This window comes from Coccomyxa subellipsoidea (genome assembly GCF_000258705.1).
Source record: "Coccomyxa subellipsoidea C-169, whole genome shotgun sequence".
NCBI lineage: Eukaryota > Viridiplantae > Chlorophyta > Trebouxiophyceae > Coccomyxaceae > Coccomyxa > Coccomyxa subellipsoidea.
This window is the reverse complement of record NW_005178025.1, coordinates 114,821-130,505: the sequence shown is the minus strand read 5'-3', so window position 1 is coordinate 130,505 and position 15,685 is coordinate 114,821. Positions and strand designations below refer to the sequence as shown.

The window sequence follows — 15,685 nt, the reverse complement described above, 5'->3', positions numbered from 1 at the left end:
CACTGAAGAGCTGATTGTGTATCTGGGCGAACTGCGGAAGGCCAGAAGAGCGCAGCAGAAAGCGCTCCACGTACATTTGGTCCCCCAAACAAAATCGCGCATTAATATTCTCGGCTACAAAGGCAGATGCGTATGCGTAATGGCTCATGCGCAAGTCATCGGAAGCGATCATATGGATTGTACCATCAGGCACCTGCGATTTGGTGCATATGTCAGCATGATTAGAGAAGCTAATAGATTGAAGCACCTTCTCATTTTGCACCCAACCGGCTTCTACATTAAAACCACATCCGGTGTAATTGTTACCATGGATTGTTCCTCACCAGCTCAGGTCGGCCGATGGCAGAGAGGAGGGTATGGATGTTGGTGTAGCCGATGGACTCCATCAGCATCGCCTCAGCCTCCTCCTCGAGCGCCAGAGCAAGGCAGTGCCGGATGACGCCGCCAAATATGGAGAACAGCTGGCAAAGCCTGTCATGTGACACCCCTGGAAAGAGATGCCTGGCCGCCTCCAATTCCTCCAAGCTCCAGGTCTTCATGACCCTCATTCTCGCCCCATCCTTCCGGAACTCCTGCACGAGCACAAGCAGGGGTGAGCCAAAAAAAGCAGTGGGATGACCCTCCAGAATGAGCACAGTGCAGCAGAGCTGTCGCCTACTGACACAGCTGCGATCACAAGCAGGGCTCCACGCACAAGGTCCTTGCGACAAGGGCGATACCCAGCCCACGATTTAATAGCAATAAGTTTTGCCGTGTACATAGTTACAGACTTCTGGGCAGGTACTTCTTAACATCATTCTTTCAAGTGCACGAGCAGGTGGCAGGGGATGTCGCGCGGTCAGTGCAAGCCAGGCTTGCCAATTACTTGGGCAGTAGATACTTACATAGGTCTTTTTATGGTGGGGGGAGGAGGTCTGCACTGTGATGGCCGGAACCAGTGTCGGCAGCTGCGCGTCCACAAGATACCAGGTGTTCGGATCACGGAGCTCCTCCCGGAACGCCGTCCTGCTGCCTCTATAGGCTCCATTGCTGGAGGCACACATGCACAGTGTACTCGGCAGTCCAGGCATGCGGAGCAGTGTTTGAGGGCCTTCTACAGATAGCTTCCCTCTGCAAGTATGCAATAACCATAAGCATGGGGAGTGTTTGGATCCAATGGAGCAATGCCAAGGAGGAGGCCCACCTGGTGAAGAGCATGCGCTCGTCAAACCTTTTGCAATCCACCACCACTGTAACACCAAGCTGCGACAATCACCACAACAGGTACAGTTGCCAGATTGTCTTGCCTGTGCCAGAACTGCCCACCACTAATATCTTGTTAGAAAACCCACCTACACAGCGCACATTGCGTTTCAGAGACAGGTTTGTATGGGTTGTACTGCAGATTGCAGGGCATCACGATCACACAAGATGCCAAACAGCAGTCTTTGTCAATATCCCTGCTTGCTTGTACACGGTGTGCAACAGAAATTGTTGTTGAGAGATGCACGAGCGCGCACTCATGGGGGCTTGATGGTCGTCGGACGGCGGCTTCATGGACAGAGCTTCCTCTGCCAGGGCCTCACAGCAGTCGCGCACGAAGATGGCGCTGCCCATACCTTTGAAGGCAAAGAACTGCGTGCCGTCGGCCAGGCTCAGAATCCGCGAATCGTCCTTCATCTTCGCGCAGCTCAGGACCTCCCAGAAATTTGTCAAATCTGCGTCACACCATGACATACCTTCAAGCCGTCCCTCAGCTGCGCAACCATAATGCAAATATACAGCAAAGCAACCCCGTGTGGTCGCTTTTGCACTTGGCAAGAATGTGCATGTAGCAACAGTACAATTCGAGCAAAGCCTATAACTCCTCAGACCTGTGGCCAAATACCGATCATCGGATGCCTGAAGACTTCCTGCACTTACACATCAAAGATGACTCCACGTCTGACTGTAGATCTAGAAGCAGAACGAAGAAAGGGAGCATCATGAAAGCAAAGGGAATGAAGGCGCTGCAAGAGTAGAAGGCCAGCACCTATGTAGGAAAGTGCTGCAGGGTTGAAAGCTTCCAAGATAATGACGACCCGGGATAAGGACAGTGGCGGACCGGGCGGCCCTCGCAACATATCTGGTGTTGCTTGCTGAAGCGCATGCTCGCACCAGAACCCCTTTCTCACCATGCTTTCCAGGTCGTGGTCCTTGAATTTTTTTAGATCGTCTGGCCGCAATCTGGAAGTTAACAGGCCCTTAAGCTCTGCGACCTCTTTTGGATCTGTCATGCCCTTCACAACCAGAACAAACAGCATGAGTAAATTGAAAAGAAACCCACGGGCAAAAAATTGGCGTTTGCAAAATATCGGAAAAACGGGCAGGCACACACCAGGGCTGTTTTGTGCAGACTCGTGGAAGAGCCAACGATCTGCGAACACAAGTCCTGCTAAAAAGACAGTAAGAAAGTGCGGATCTGGAAGATCTAAAGTTTTACAGAAGAGATTCAAAGGCGTCTTCTGGAGTTCTAGGAATTCTCTAGAAGACGAACAAGAGATCTTTGAGCACCAGACTGCTCACCACGCACACGTATGGAAGAGCTGATGCATTAGCACATCTTATGATACTAGAGAAGATGCTACTTCCGAAAAATACCCGCCACACTACTTTTCTCCTTTTCGTTATTTCGGCGTCATCTCTGGTACCCCACGACGGCACGTGCGCAGAGAAAGAATTATTGATGAATCTCTGAGTTTTCAAGATTAGACACTTCTGTCGGTTGCAAGTGATCTCTGCGCGGCTATCTTTTGTTTAATTGAGGACAGGAGCATGGTGCAATTATGTCGATATGTAGAGAGAGAGAGAAAGAGAGAGAGAGAGTGACGTCACAATCTTGGTCGATCCTGCACGATTTTTCTAATCTGCAGGATCAGATATAACAGAAACCTGCTGCTAAGATATTTCTTGCCTTTTTTAATTGAAGTAAAGAGCAGTTCTTACCAGTGCATTCTCCATATTGGGTGCCGCACGATGCTCGCGTTACATGCTCCATCGGTCTTAGCAGCATAATATTATCGCTAGACAGCACAAGTTACAGATTACAAACTGCATTAATGAGCGATTGCATCAATTTACGGCGTACGTATCGCTTCGAGATGGTCACCCACGCTACCACTCCCGTTGGTTTCCCAGCTGAAAATTTATTGACCTGTTGTTGCGAGCAGGCGTTGAAAACTTTGTACCGATTATCCCAGATTTGAAGTATCCTGGAGTGTCTCATATACGAGGTTTCAAGGACCCAAATTTTCCCTTGGTGATCCAAGATCCCTACACTGGTTGTTTTTGCGGTGAGAATTTTAACCAACGAGCCTTTGCTTGCTCAAAGTAGAGGCAAAACTGAGTCAGACAATCCACACAACTGCCAAAAATCCTCGGAGGCAGGCGGCTCGAGATTTTTTCTGTGCAGGTTTGGGACCGGGGTGGCCGTCTTTAATGACATCGGCACAAGAGGGAAGCGTGTCAGCTTTCAAAAAGGCCATCAATGAGAGTTTGAGAAGCGAGTATGTCGTGACACTGGACCTTGTCGCCCTTTATTCGGCAGATAGTGCCGCTATGCCGGAACTGCTCAAGCTAGCATCCCTGCTGCAATCAGCCAACAAGGTGTGCTCAACCCACCACAACATAAGCAACCAATCGCCAGTATTCCTGACACTGCTTGCAACTTCTTGCCAAGATGGCCTGCTGTCCTAATTAGAGGATATATGCCAAATAGAGGAGTGCCAGCACAGGCTGCACCAGGCAGGAGTGCAGAGGAGCTCATCCCATGCACGGATCCAGTGGGCATTTCAGAAGCACAGCACGCGGCCTCAAAGCTGCAGAGGCTGGCTGAAGCACTGCCGGTGCTGCTGCAGCAGGAGATGGGCCTGCGAGAGGAGCGTCAGAGGCAAGCCCACCACAAGATCCCTTGACTGTATCACGAAACTTGAAGATGATATGAGAGCAGGACGCCTCGAGTGTTCCCCAAACACGAATCCAAAGAGTGGACGAGGCACGACTCAGAATGCTAGGCATGGTATTTAGTTGCACAGACTTTTGTGTATCGGAAAGAATACGAGACTCACATGATCACGGTGAGAATCCGCATTAATACTGATTCAAAGAAATATGAAAAGCCCTATGGCCTTCGCGCTTTGGGTTTGCCGACACTATAATCATAATCTAATAAGTGCAGGAATATTCTCCGTGCCTGCAACGTACCATCATCAGATGGAATGCCAAATTTGGTGTGCATGCAGGGCACTGTTGCGCGCAAGGTGGAAATGCAGGCAGTCCAGCAGCATATGACCGCGGCCACAGCAGAGGCCCAGCAGCAGCTGGCCGACACCCGGCAGGCTATATGTGAGCTCCAGGAGCGGGAGAGGTGCGCCCAACTTACCCTCACTTCCTGAGCAGCAGTGATAATTTTCAGGACGAAATTCAAACTCAGCAGAGCAGCACAGATGGCAAATCTTGTACACACAAAGAACATGCTCCCTGGAGAGTGGTATTAGAACCCCGCCAATAGAACCATGCACTGCCTCTGACAGTGGAGGTTTTCTCTCACGGAGGATGTAATCAGATGATGAGGCTTCTGAGTTGTGATGCTGCAGCATCAAGGGCGCACTGGACTCCGTGACTCCCCCGTAGATGTCGAGGTCATTTGGTGGCGATTAGTGAGCCTTTGAGAGCGCGGGCAGTCCCAACAAGGGACAGGACGTAAAAAGCCAATATCTGCAGCTTGTCTGTATGCACCCTGCCTCTTGCAGAGAAAGCGTGCAATAGTAGACTAATGCTTTTGTCACACCACGATCCGTAGGGGCCTTGCGGGCGCGCTGGAGCGGTGACGGGCCGAGGTCCGCTGCGCGGCGACCCGGCTTGAGGCGTTGGCGGCGGCGCGGCCGGCACACGCGGCCGATGAAGATACACTCCGGGTGCAGCTGCAAGCGCTCTTTGACGAGTACAATCAGGCGTGAGTATCCCACACCGTCCTGATCAAGGCAGCTTTGTCAGTCAGCGCCTACCAGAAGATTTAAAGACAACTGGCTGGCATTCTCACACGCACTCCTGCAACACAGGCAGCACATGAGAGCCAGAGACAGGCATTTTTTCCCCCTGAATTGGCTGAAAGCACTGAAATGAGACTGAATCACAGACTATTCTTGTTGACACTGTTATTTCTGTTGCATGTGTTGCAGCAGGGATGTGGTGACTTAAGAGCAAAACGTGACCCATTAATTTTAAGGTTGGAGCACCTCCAGGATTCAAAAGTGTCGCTTGCAGAAAAAGGGCTTGGAATTCTGAGGTCTCGTCATGCAGTTTCGTGAGGGGCTGTGTGTCTGCATACATGCAGGACGCGCAACATGGAGTGGATGCACGCGCAGATCAGGCAGCAGCGAGCGGGGGCCTTTGCTCGTGCCGGAGAATCCCAGAGGCACGCTCCCTAGACTCCATCCAGCATGTTTAATCGTGTCCAACAGGACACCTTGAATATTTTGAACACAGTGGCACACACCCTAGATGACTTTTCTGGCCACCAGCTGGCAGAGGATCCTTTAATCTCCTGCCCTGAAGTGGTCGCCTGCTTCTAGCGCATTCCAATTTTGCGCCCCCATCAAAGATGACGATTTGTCCTTTCAGGAAAATGGAGAGGCTGCGAGCAGAGGTGCAAAATGCAGAGGCACGCATGCTGGCAGGGCAGGGGAGAATTGAAAGGCGCAGCAGCGGTTCTGGGAGCAGCGGGTCAGACAGTAATGGGGATGCTGATGTCAGCAGCACCAGGTGGCTGCCATCTGGCGGCAGCGGTGATGTCAGCCGTTCGTCCCTGCGCACCCCTGCGCTGATGTCAGCGCGTGTAAGAACGCCGTCGACTTACCGGCCCGCCAAGTTTGGCACCTATGCGGATGATTCCTGACACTTTTATAAGCCAGCTTGCAGGTTGGCAACTCGGCCTTATTTGCAACCTAATGCCCAACCAAGCTTGCCTCACGCTGTGTCAGCGTCTGCGCTATTGCCGGCCGCTGTTTCCCCCCTTGGAAAAGGCCCCTGTATGTATAAGCAAATCCCGTTCACCAGGGGTTGCTGAGGCATGTGTCCGGGGTTGTTTTGGCAAAGCCATGTCGGCGACATGATGTGGCTCTCTTAACCTAAAGAATAAGCAACAGGAGATGCCGGTTGTGCCTAAGTCCAGGTACAAAGGTGGAGTAGAAGAGCAGAAAGCTCTGTACCACAGCTTTGTGCTTCAGCTGTATCGGTGGTTCTCATGAACGATTATACAGATTGGCAGATTGCCTGGTCACTTGTATTGCTGGGATATCCATACTGGCTTTACATCGGTCCTTGGCTTATTCCACGTAATATGACAAGATTACAGGGCAGTGTCAAAATTAAGACTCAACATTTCGAAATTTTTGTTTTTGAATTTATAATAAAAATTGAATTCAGTTGTCGGCGACAACTTGTCGCCCTTCATGACATGCAAATGCCGTTTGCACCAAATTTCCAATGATGTTCAAAAGATAATCCGCAAAATCTTGTCATCAGATGGTCCATACTTCAATCATGGCATGTGCAAGTAGCTCAGCTTGCACACAATTCTCATGGAGCTCTCAGACTTGCTCCATCACTTCTTCCCACGCCAGCTTCGCAGGCAGCACTGTCACTTTGCATCGAGTGCCCCCGTGCACTATCCTAAAAATCACTGGTAGAGACAGGGCGCGCCAAAGCCATTCACCGGTTGCGGCATGCTTGCAAGCTCATCGTAAACGGGCGAGCTGCCGTAAAACTCCGGCACCCAGCATTGGAAGGACGTGTCTATCCTGATGGCGCATGTCTGTGCATCACCAGCATACACACCCACAAAGCCGCTGTTTGGCGACGGGACGAGGTATTGCTGCTCCTGGCTTCCACCTTCACTTTCAAACTGGGCATACATGAGGGAAGTGTTCGACCTGAGTGCTACCGTCTGTACATCACCGCACGAAACAGCGACGATGCCGGCCTGCGGAGTCGGGGGATAAAATTCGCTGCTCCCAAAGCAGACAAGGGTGGCGTCTGATCTAATCGCGCATGTGTGAGCGGTCCCTGAATCAACGGCGACGAAGCCAGTAGCCGGCAGAGGCACAGTCGTCTGCCCAAAATTCACAGGCTGCCCAAAAAACGTTCCCATGGCGCCCCAGCACAACAGCGTGGTATCGGATTTGATGGCGCAGGTTTGATATAATCCCGCAGACACAGCAACAAAGTCTGTTGCTGGCGCCGGGATGTTGAGCTGACCGTAGCGGTTGTCGCCCCAGCACTCGAGCGAGCTGTTGAATCTAATCGCGCACACAAAGTTGAAACCCACGGAAACAAAGGCGAACCCGGTCGCTGGTTGCGGCACTGTTGGCGGCTGGTTGGCGGCTGGCGGCGGACGGTAAAACTGTCCGACGCAGACGAGCGTTGTGTCTGATCTTATCGCGCAAGTGACGCCGCCCCCGCAAGACACGCCAATGAAACCAGCATTTGGTGCTGGGATGTCGAGTTGACCGACATTGTTATCCCCAAAGCACTCGAGCGTGGTGTTCAGCCGGATAGCGCATGCGTGATAATTTCCTGAGCAGGCTGCACTGCAATCTCGCACGACCACAGATGCAGCGGCTGCCGTGGACCCAGCATACGTTCCATCACCTGAAGAACCATAGATAGCCGTGAACCATTTGGTAGCCTCTGCAGCCTTTCAAAACATCTAAAACCATCATGGTCATTTGGTGTCCAAACTACCAGTGAGTGTACGCAGCAAAGCACACCAACCCGCAGAGAGGGGCGCTATAGTTTAGGGTTTGGGAGGTAACTCCTACACCCCAAATGAATATAACCCCAAAAAAACCAAAGAAATATAAATTAGGGAGAAATTATTTGAAAGGGCTATTAAAACCAAAACGCAGAACCGGGTGTCCAACACCCGGCTGGAGACACGACAAAGCGCTGCAAAGCTTGCGGTGCGCAACCAATGCACATTAAGTGCTACAGGAGTAACGCTTCAGCAACACAGCTGGTGAAATCATCTTACCTGCAAAGCTTGCAGTGACGTTGAAGGCCGGGTTAGAAAATCTGATGTAGGCGTGCACAGGGAAGGCCTGGCCATTGCTGTCAGTCACGACCGTCTCTGTTGTGCCGTCCTGGTAGTCGATGAAGATTTGGTACCCAGCCTTGCTGGCAGGGCCCGGTCCACCAAACTGGAGTGTAATGCTATGGCTGGCATTTTGCAGCGGCTTCAAAAATTTTGGGGCCACTGTCAGACTGAGTGAGGTGCTCTCCAGGCTGATGACAAGGGAAAGGCTGGCCGCCACATCCCCAGAGCTTGCATCACCTGCAGAGGGCATCAGCATGTTGAGATAGAAGACAATTCTTACTGCGCACTTGGGGCATGGATGGTACTATCAGCCGTGGCAGGATCTGAAGCAACACCTCATTGACCAGGGGCAGTGGCAATGTTTTGGGATGTCTTGAGAATCAGTAGGCAATAAAACCTCTACTATTTTGGATGCATGCATGGCTGCACCTTCCAGCACATCTAGGCGTACAAGGCAACTTAGTCACAGGTACACCCTACATATCAAGCAAGCAGGATAGACACTGTCTCACCAGCGAAAGCTGCAGTCACGTTGTAGGTCTGAGCCGTCAGATAGGAGTGTGTGAAGGTGGCCTGCCCGTTCGCGCCAGTGGTGGCGATCGCAGCCAAGAGCCTCCGGCGCTTGTGCGACCCGTCTCCAAAATCAATGGAGACGGGTTTGCCTGCCAGAACAGGCGCGCCCGGTGGGGTGGATCTCAGAGTAACAAGGAAAGTGACAGCCTCGGTGGCAACGCCCGCTGCTGGGGTGGCAGTCAGGGTAAGTGTTGACGGGTAGCGGACTGAGGGGGTGGTCGAAGGCTGAAGCGTGGGCGTAGCCCGTGCATTGGACGGCCGCGGCGTTGGAGTCTCCCCCTTGCCTTTGTGCAGCTTCTGGACCAAGTGGTTGGCAGCTGCCTTGATGTCAGTCTGCGCATCGGCCACATGCTCTCCGCCCAGCGCAATGAGCCCATCCTACATGCAACACCCCTTGTAAACTGCCTGGCTCACCTTGCACTTCTCTGGCCTTAAGATGACCCGTCAGTGGGGTGACCTGGCACCTTGCATGCATGTGATTGCCACCGCGTCACCTCTGAGCCACTTTCACTTGCCTCAAGTCCGTAGACAGTCCGATGATGTGCTGAAGGATGCCCCCTCTCACAGTCGGGGGACTTTATTGTTGTACCAAAGCCAGGGCTGTATCCTATAAATGGTGTGGCACAAGACATGAGAAGATTTGTGACAATTCCAGCCACTGGGCAAGACTCACCACTGCTGCCTTGACGGGGGTGTACAGGTGGCTCAAGTCACTGCTGTTGAATTTAGCACCTGCAGCAGCACCATAAATTGACCGTCATAAAGTCCCTGCCACGACAACTTGGCTGAACACCAGCGCAATGTTTTTGCTAGAGTGATTTCCTGGCATGAGGTCCTACCTGCAGTCTTCCCTGCCGCAGGTGCTGTGCAGCTGATTATGTATAAAACCTGCACGAACAGTAGCGCTCCAGGGCACTTTTTGCAGCTGGCCGACCTGGGAGTGAACCACCACAGTGCATTGGTCAGTGTATGTAACAAGATGACGAGATATCAGGACACTGCTGTGGCTTATTTTTGGGAAAGGCTGGTGGTGAGTTTGAAGTTAATTTAAGATGCTTTTGACGTGATTCTATATGTATTGCGTTGCGCTGAGGCTTGCCATAATCCTGGGTCTGTTGCATTCTGCAGAGATGCTGACACCAAACGTGGTTCTGTCCGAGAGAGATATCGGTCTCACCTATGGGATGCCATATTGGTTGTGTCAACAAGATATAATTGAAGAAGTGCTTGCCACGAGTTTAGGGAGACGATATGCTCAGGCTGACGAAAGGTTCATCGTGACCTTCAACAGCCCGTCAGACGTTCAATTGTATGGCGTTCAACACTCTCAGCGCCTAAAACTGGCGAAGTCACCGGCAGAAGATGCTTCTTTTCAGAAATTGAGCCAGCACAATCAATGAGAAGACCAACACTTCTAGCCGACGTCTCGACGAAAGCCCCGCAGTATTGATATACCTTCTGAACGCTGAAAAGCTCTGTTCACAGCCTGTGCATCAAAATTTGTTACGGAAACAACTGGGAGCATTCTCCCAGCAATGTGTATCCTGCTGTCCGGGAGGAATTTGGAATTATTAATGCGTCCTGTTCGGCGTGCTGCGGGGGCTGGGTCGGCATGCTGGCCTCACATGGCGGCACATGTGTCTGTAAAAACCTCTCTGCGCTTTTGTTTCTCTGCTCGTTCTATTAAAATCTGGTAGTGCATTTCTAGATGTGTCCTGTTTGCGGCAAATTACGATTACGAGACTCTCAGAGCTCAGAACACATGCATGCATATTTCGCATTCAAAATCATCATTAACGACATGTCATCACTGATGGCATGATGGCACCATCATGGGACACTCGGTGAATACTCTGTACACTATTTACTTATAGCTGCAGATCGATAATCCCTCACACGGAATGTCTGGAGAGATCCAGATCTGCATCTGGACGTGCAATCACAGAGCGAGCTCATATCGCACTCGCGCGATTCCCTGCTGCACCCTTCTAAAGAAGTTGGGGTCTTCGGTTTTGACATCTTCCGGTCTCATTTCCTCGTGCTGCTCTGCCTCTCCAAAAGTCAGCAGTACTAGATTGTCCACCGTGGCGGGGCATTCCTTGTCCCACCTGCGCGCAGCATGCAGCCAATTTTTTTTCTTCTTCTTCAGGATGTACACAAACCCGCAACATAGAATTATCCTGGATTTTGTTTTAGGGAAACACGCAACGTGCAACCAACGTGAGTCGAAAATGTAGAGAAATAGAGATGCAAGATGCAGACATCAAGGTAGAGCATTGAATATCTAAGCAAGGGGTAGAGGAAAATTGCAAAGTTGAATAAAAGAATGAGTATGCTGTGCATGCACTCCTCAGATGCATGCACTCCCCTCAATCGATCTCCGTCGCAGACTTGACTGCTGCAGTAAGCAACAGCCCTCTACTTTCTATATTATGTCTCAGCTATGACATTATCAAACACTGGCCTGACCTCCTCCTGATCATTACATCTGCAAGCTGAAGCATTCCGTCCTATCAGGTACAACCACTTGAAGGCAGCATGATCGTGGCCTCACCTTGTGAGTGTCAGATTTGCTAGCGATCGCTTGAACCCCTTGTCGCCTCCGCTCAGCACATAAGGCGGCCCCTTTGCACTGAGGCCCCGCCAGACTTCCCTCACCAGGTAAATTACCTGCACCAGCACACACGAACCACAATGCTAAGATTGCAGCAGTACTCTTCTAATCGCTGATGTGCTCCTATCCTGCATTCTGCACACATAGCTGAGATGTTCCTCTCCAGGGCACTGGCAGCTTTGCCAGAGGCTCTGCAGCTGTGAGATGGCTGCAACCCAGCTGGCAAGGGAAATTTGCTTGTGATCTCCTGGTGTTAATTGCAGATGGTATTAGCCTCAACTGAGCCTTTAACTGTCAGCCTGAATCATGCCAAGAATTGGGCACAAAAGATCTGGAATAATTATCTCCAGGACCCTCCTTCCTTAAAGGAATCAAGCACCCTGTCAAGGACTTTCAGGGGCGCTGAGATGACTCAGCACTCAGGCGCAACCACCCACAATCTTCAGCCACAATATCACGTTAACACAGGGGGCTCTGAATACGTTTTTATTTTGGTGTCTCTGATAAATTATGGTTTGGGGTCCTCAAATAAGTAGGGTTTGGGGGTATGAATTCGCACGTCATCCAGGTCGACGCTGGGCCCCTCGGCATTGTTAAAAACTAGGTCCTCACGCTCCGTCAGCCGATCCAGCTGCGTCTGGTATTGCGCCTCCAGCAGCCGGAACACCTGGTAATCATGACTGACCTCAGCATGTGACTAATCTCAGCATGCAGTCATGCACACCTCCATGCAAGATGATCTTTGATCAATATTCAGGTGGCCTCGTCAAAGATTGCTGCCGCTGCAAATGACTTGGCACAATCTGCGGCAGCAACAAAGGCTGTGTGGGGCGTGCACCTTTATTGCCGAAGCCACAGATGAGGGGCACATGATCACATGAGAGATACTTGCAATTAACATCGCATCACACTACACGTGGATGTCGTGAAAATTTGACCGCACCGGTTCTGGCGCGAAGGGCGCTGACGCGAGCTCGCAGAGAACGTGCGAGGCGGCTGCCAGGCCAAACATGGCCGGCAGCGTGCCCAGCACTGGGATTGTGCGCACTCGGAAGTTGGGCACAATCTGCAAAACAGACACACATTCTTGAACTGAGTGGTGCGCATAAGCTTATTGACTGGTGAGTCTGCTATGTGGGCAGCATCTATTGTTCATGCAGCACGTTGGCTGCGCCTGACAAGACCTCGAGTACAACCTTGCTCTGTCTCTGGTTTGCACTACACTCCCGCAGTTCTCATTGTGACTCGCTTGTAATGCACCTCTGCCTGCCTCTGCCTGACAAGCTTAGCTCAGCATCCTGAACCTTCTCTGAAGATGATAGCGGGCGTGCAAGACCCACTTGTCGCCCACTTCACAAATTTCAAGAGAGTGCAGGGTTGCAGTAACTGGTAGTCGAACGGCTTCTTGCCCACGTCATCGTACACATTTGTTGCATAATTTTACATGCTCTTTGTGGAGGAGTGTACATGCAAGCATGCAGCACCGAATAGTCCAGCTCATCGCGGACTTCATGGATTTCTAATATCCGTTGCATCATTCAAGGAGAAGGAAGCATGCAAGCAGCAATTGGCAGTCCAATGGGTTGTCGCCCATTTCATGAACATATAACACATTCATTGCATCCTGTCAGAGAAGGTGAAGACTGGTACACCTAGTATTTATCTAGATCGTCGCCACTCAAGGAAACCCAAAGGAACCAATGGGAAGACCGCAAATTTGCAGCACCTGGTAGTCGAGTGGGTTGTCGCCCACTTCCTGGATGGGCACCAGCGTGCACCGCGGCTTCTCGGTTGACAGCACTATGGGAATCCCGGCCTCGATGCTGTGATCCCGCCGCAGCCGCTGCCGCACCGCGCGCGCCAGAGGGTCCACGATGCTGTCGCTGACGTCAGCTATTCTGATCCGCGTCGGGTCCGCCTTGGCGCCTGAGCACAGGCACATGTTAGTCCCGGCTGCATGTCTTGGTTTTGCTGATGTCAGCGATGCGGATGCGCGCCTGGTTGACATTGGCGCTTGTGCACAAGACATGCACATTTCAGTCTCAAATTGGGAAGCCTGATCACTGGCGACTCCCTCTGAGATATTCTCAAAAGATGATTTCATGACTATTTGCTTGCTGCGTGCTCTTGTTCTCGCTGATATCAGCCATATTCAAAACTTCAGCACTTGCGCTTGTGACCCCAAGAGATCAGCCCCATGAAGATGGTGCCGGTACATCATCGGCACTGCAGGATGCGCCACAAGAGCAGCACTTTGCAGCAAAGGGATTCTGTGCATGAGCATAGCCTGTGCTGGCGTCAAACTTCTGGGCATCACAAGCTTCAGAACTTCATTTTGTAAGATGCAATTACACTGGTGATGTGCAGCCCAATCCTCCAGCTGCATGCGCATTCAAGCCCACAGCATCATGTATGATATTGTCTGGCGGGGCTGAGATTAAAGAAAGATGCAAAAAAATCTCCCACCTGCGCCCGCCACGCAGATGACGGGGATGCCGCGGCGATTGCATGCGGCCAACAGCGAGATCTTCGTGTCGATGTTGTCTATAGCATCGATTACATAATCCGGTGCCCCGTCTAAAAGGGCGTCCTCGTCCTCCGCCGTGTACATCTGCACCAGCGCCTCCACACGCGCCTCCGGCACCATTCGCCGAAAGTGCTCCTGCCATGCGCGCAAACGTTAGAAATCAAACTAGAAATTCAGCTTTGAATATTGTTGAAGTGGTGCTCCGAAGATGCATCAGAGGGAAGCCCTTTCCAAAAGCATGTTTTCAGGATCATTGCGCATGCGAGCTATTTGGGCATGCAAATAGCTACAACCATCCTCCTCAACAGGATATCCCTTGGATAGCAGAAATGGAAGTCGAGGAGCATGATGACATCCATATGCATGGCAGATGCATCCTGAGGTGCTGCACCTGCAGGCAGGTGGCCTTGGGCATGCCGACGTCCGCACGCGTGGCGACAGCGTGGCGATTCAGCGATGACAGCGACACCTGGTCAAAATCTATCAGCCGCAGCCGCCCCACTCCCGAGCGCAGTAATAAGTGTGCTGCATGGCTGCCCACACCCTGTGCTGAGAACACACACACAGCCCTTTTAAGACAGCTGCAAGAATTTATATTGCACCATTGCATCGGCAGGGCCCTTTTCACAGGTTGAAGGCCTGCTGTCCACTGTTGATGCTCTTCTGAGAAGCAATTTTCCGTGTGTGCATGTTGGGACCTTGCAGCCTGCGCTCTTGGGCTACTTAGGACGTCGCACTTGCCGGATGCAGAGGTGCTACATGGAGAGAGCACATGTTCCCGGAGATGACCTGTGCTAGCTAGGAAGATCGAGAAAGGAAGCAAATCTTGAGGGAGCTGGCTGCTCACCCCCAGTCCAACAACCACAACGAAGGAGCCCATGATCTTCTGCTGCGCTTCTCTCCCAAAGAACTGCACGTTGCGCGTGAAGTGCTCTGCCACAATGTCATCCTCCAGGGAGTGGCTGGATGTGCTGGTGGCTGGAGGATGCTGGTGGTGGAAAACTTGCTTCAAAGATCCGAGCTGCTCACGGTGCGGTTCTCCACTGCGTCCTACAAGCATATGGAAGAAGGTCCATAACGAATGCAACGATAAATGGACAAGAGGCCCAGACAATGAGAGGCTCGCAAAAAATTACTATGGCCCCTGCTTTTCCCTGCAAGCGTGGCTAAGCTCTGAGATCAATCAGACATCAAAGAATATATTATTAAAAACATGAGAATCCTATTAAACGAGGCATACCCGTCCCCCAAGCTCGGTGGGCTGCAAGCGCCATGGCCATTGCTGCAGCCGCACCAGCCCCGACACCCAGCAAGAATGATTTGCTATCAGCCATTGCAAAATATTTGCGCTTAAGACAGAATAAAATGTAGGTTGCGTATTGTACTCCTGATCCTTGCTGAGTGAGATCGCCCACCTCGAGGTCACAGGATCGTCAAATATGGATATTCTCTGCAGGATAAATACATGGCACCTACCTTATACGTGCCAGCTATGTGAGGAGTAACAGTGGGACTAGCAGAATTGCCTTGGCCGCACTGCAACAGGAGTCAGGCGAAGGCGGTGACTCACCGTGTCATGCTGCGCTGCTGGAGTGAGCTGGAGTGAGCTGGAGCAATTTGGCGAGGACCTTGGAAACCACCCATTGCAGAAGAGTACACCGTTCTGTGTAGCCCATTGAAGTAATCTCGTGCTGAAGCATCTAATAGTATTGTACTTCCCTCAAATAGCAGCTATGAAATCGCCTGTCTAGCAGTAGATGCTGTTAGAGAGCTGCTGATGTGGGTGGTCTGTTGGCTGCGCACATCACCTCAATATTACAAAAGTGAACTTATTAAGCGGTTTGAGCTCAGAAGGGAG

The 15,685-nt window shown here is 51.5% G+C and overlaps 3 protein-coding genes across 3 annotated transcripts; 1 reads left to right on the top strand and 2 right to left on the bottom strand.

Moving 5' to 3' along the window:
• Window positions 1-302: 302 nt before the first annotated feature.
• Window positions 303-1,659, bottom strand: COCSUDRAFT_58293 (hypothetical protein; the record flags this gene model as incomplete). Its single annotated transcript, XM_005644032.1, has 4 exons — window positions 303-572; window positions 885-1,029; window positions 1,184-1,229; window positions 1,500-1,659. 4 exons carry the CDS (start codon window positions 1,657-1,659, stop codon window positions 303-305), a joined length of 621 nt encoding a protein of 206 aa, XP_005644089.1.
• Window positions 1,660-3,576: 1,917 nt separating this feature from the next.
• COCSUDRAFT_58292 (hypothetical protein) lies at window positions 3,577-5,914 on the top strand (the record flags this gene model as incomplete). The annotated part of the gene is made up of 7 exons (XM_005644031.1): window positions 3,577-3,624; window positions 3,753-3,863; window positions 4,260-4,384; window positions 4,614-4,635; window positions 4,857-4,972; window positions 5,354-5,415; window positions 5,697-5,914. The coding sequence occupies 7 exons, from the start codon at window positions 3,577-3,579 to the stop codon at window positions 5,912-5,914; spliced, it is 702 nt and encodes a 233-aa protein (XP_005644088.1).
• Window positions 5,915-6,349: 435 nt separating this feature from the next.
• Window positions 6,350-15,107, bottom strand: COCSUDRAFT_67693 (hypothetical protein; the record flags this gene model as incomplete). The annotated part of the gene is made up of 14 exons (XM_005644030.1): window positions 6,350-7,668; window positions 8,051-8,350; window positions 8,626-9,064; window positions 9,360-9,418; window positions 9,526-9,574; window positions 10,650-10,794; window positions 11,241-11,356; window positions 11,860-11,967; window positions 12,244-12,366; window positions 13,027-13,226; window positions 13,767-13,962; window positions 14,219-14,371; window positions 14,675-14,877; window positions 15,068-15,107. The coding sequence occupies 14 exons, from the start codon at window positions 15,105-15,107 to the stop codon at window positions 6,698-6,700; spliced, it is 3,102 nt and encodes a 1,033-aa protein (XP_005644087.1). The 3' UTR covers window positions 6,350-6,697.
• Between the last annotated feature and the right edge of the window lie 578 nt (window positions 15,108-15,685).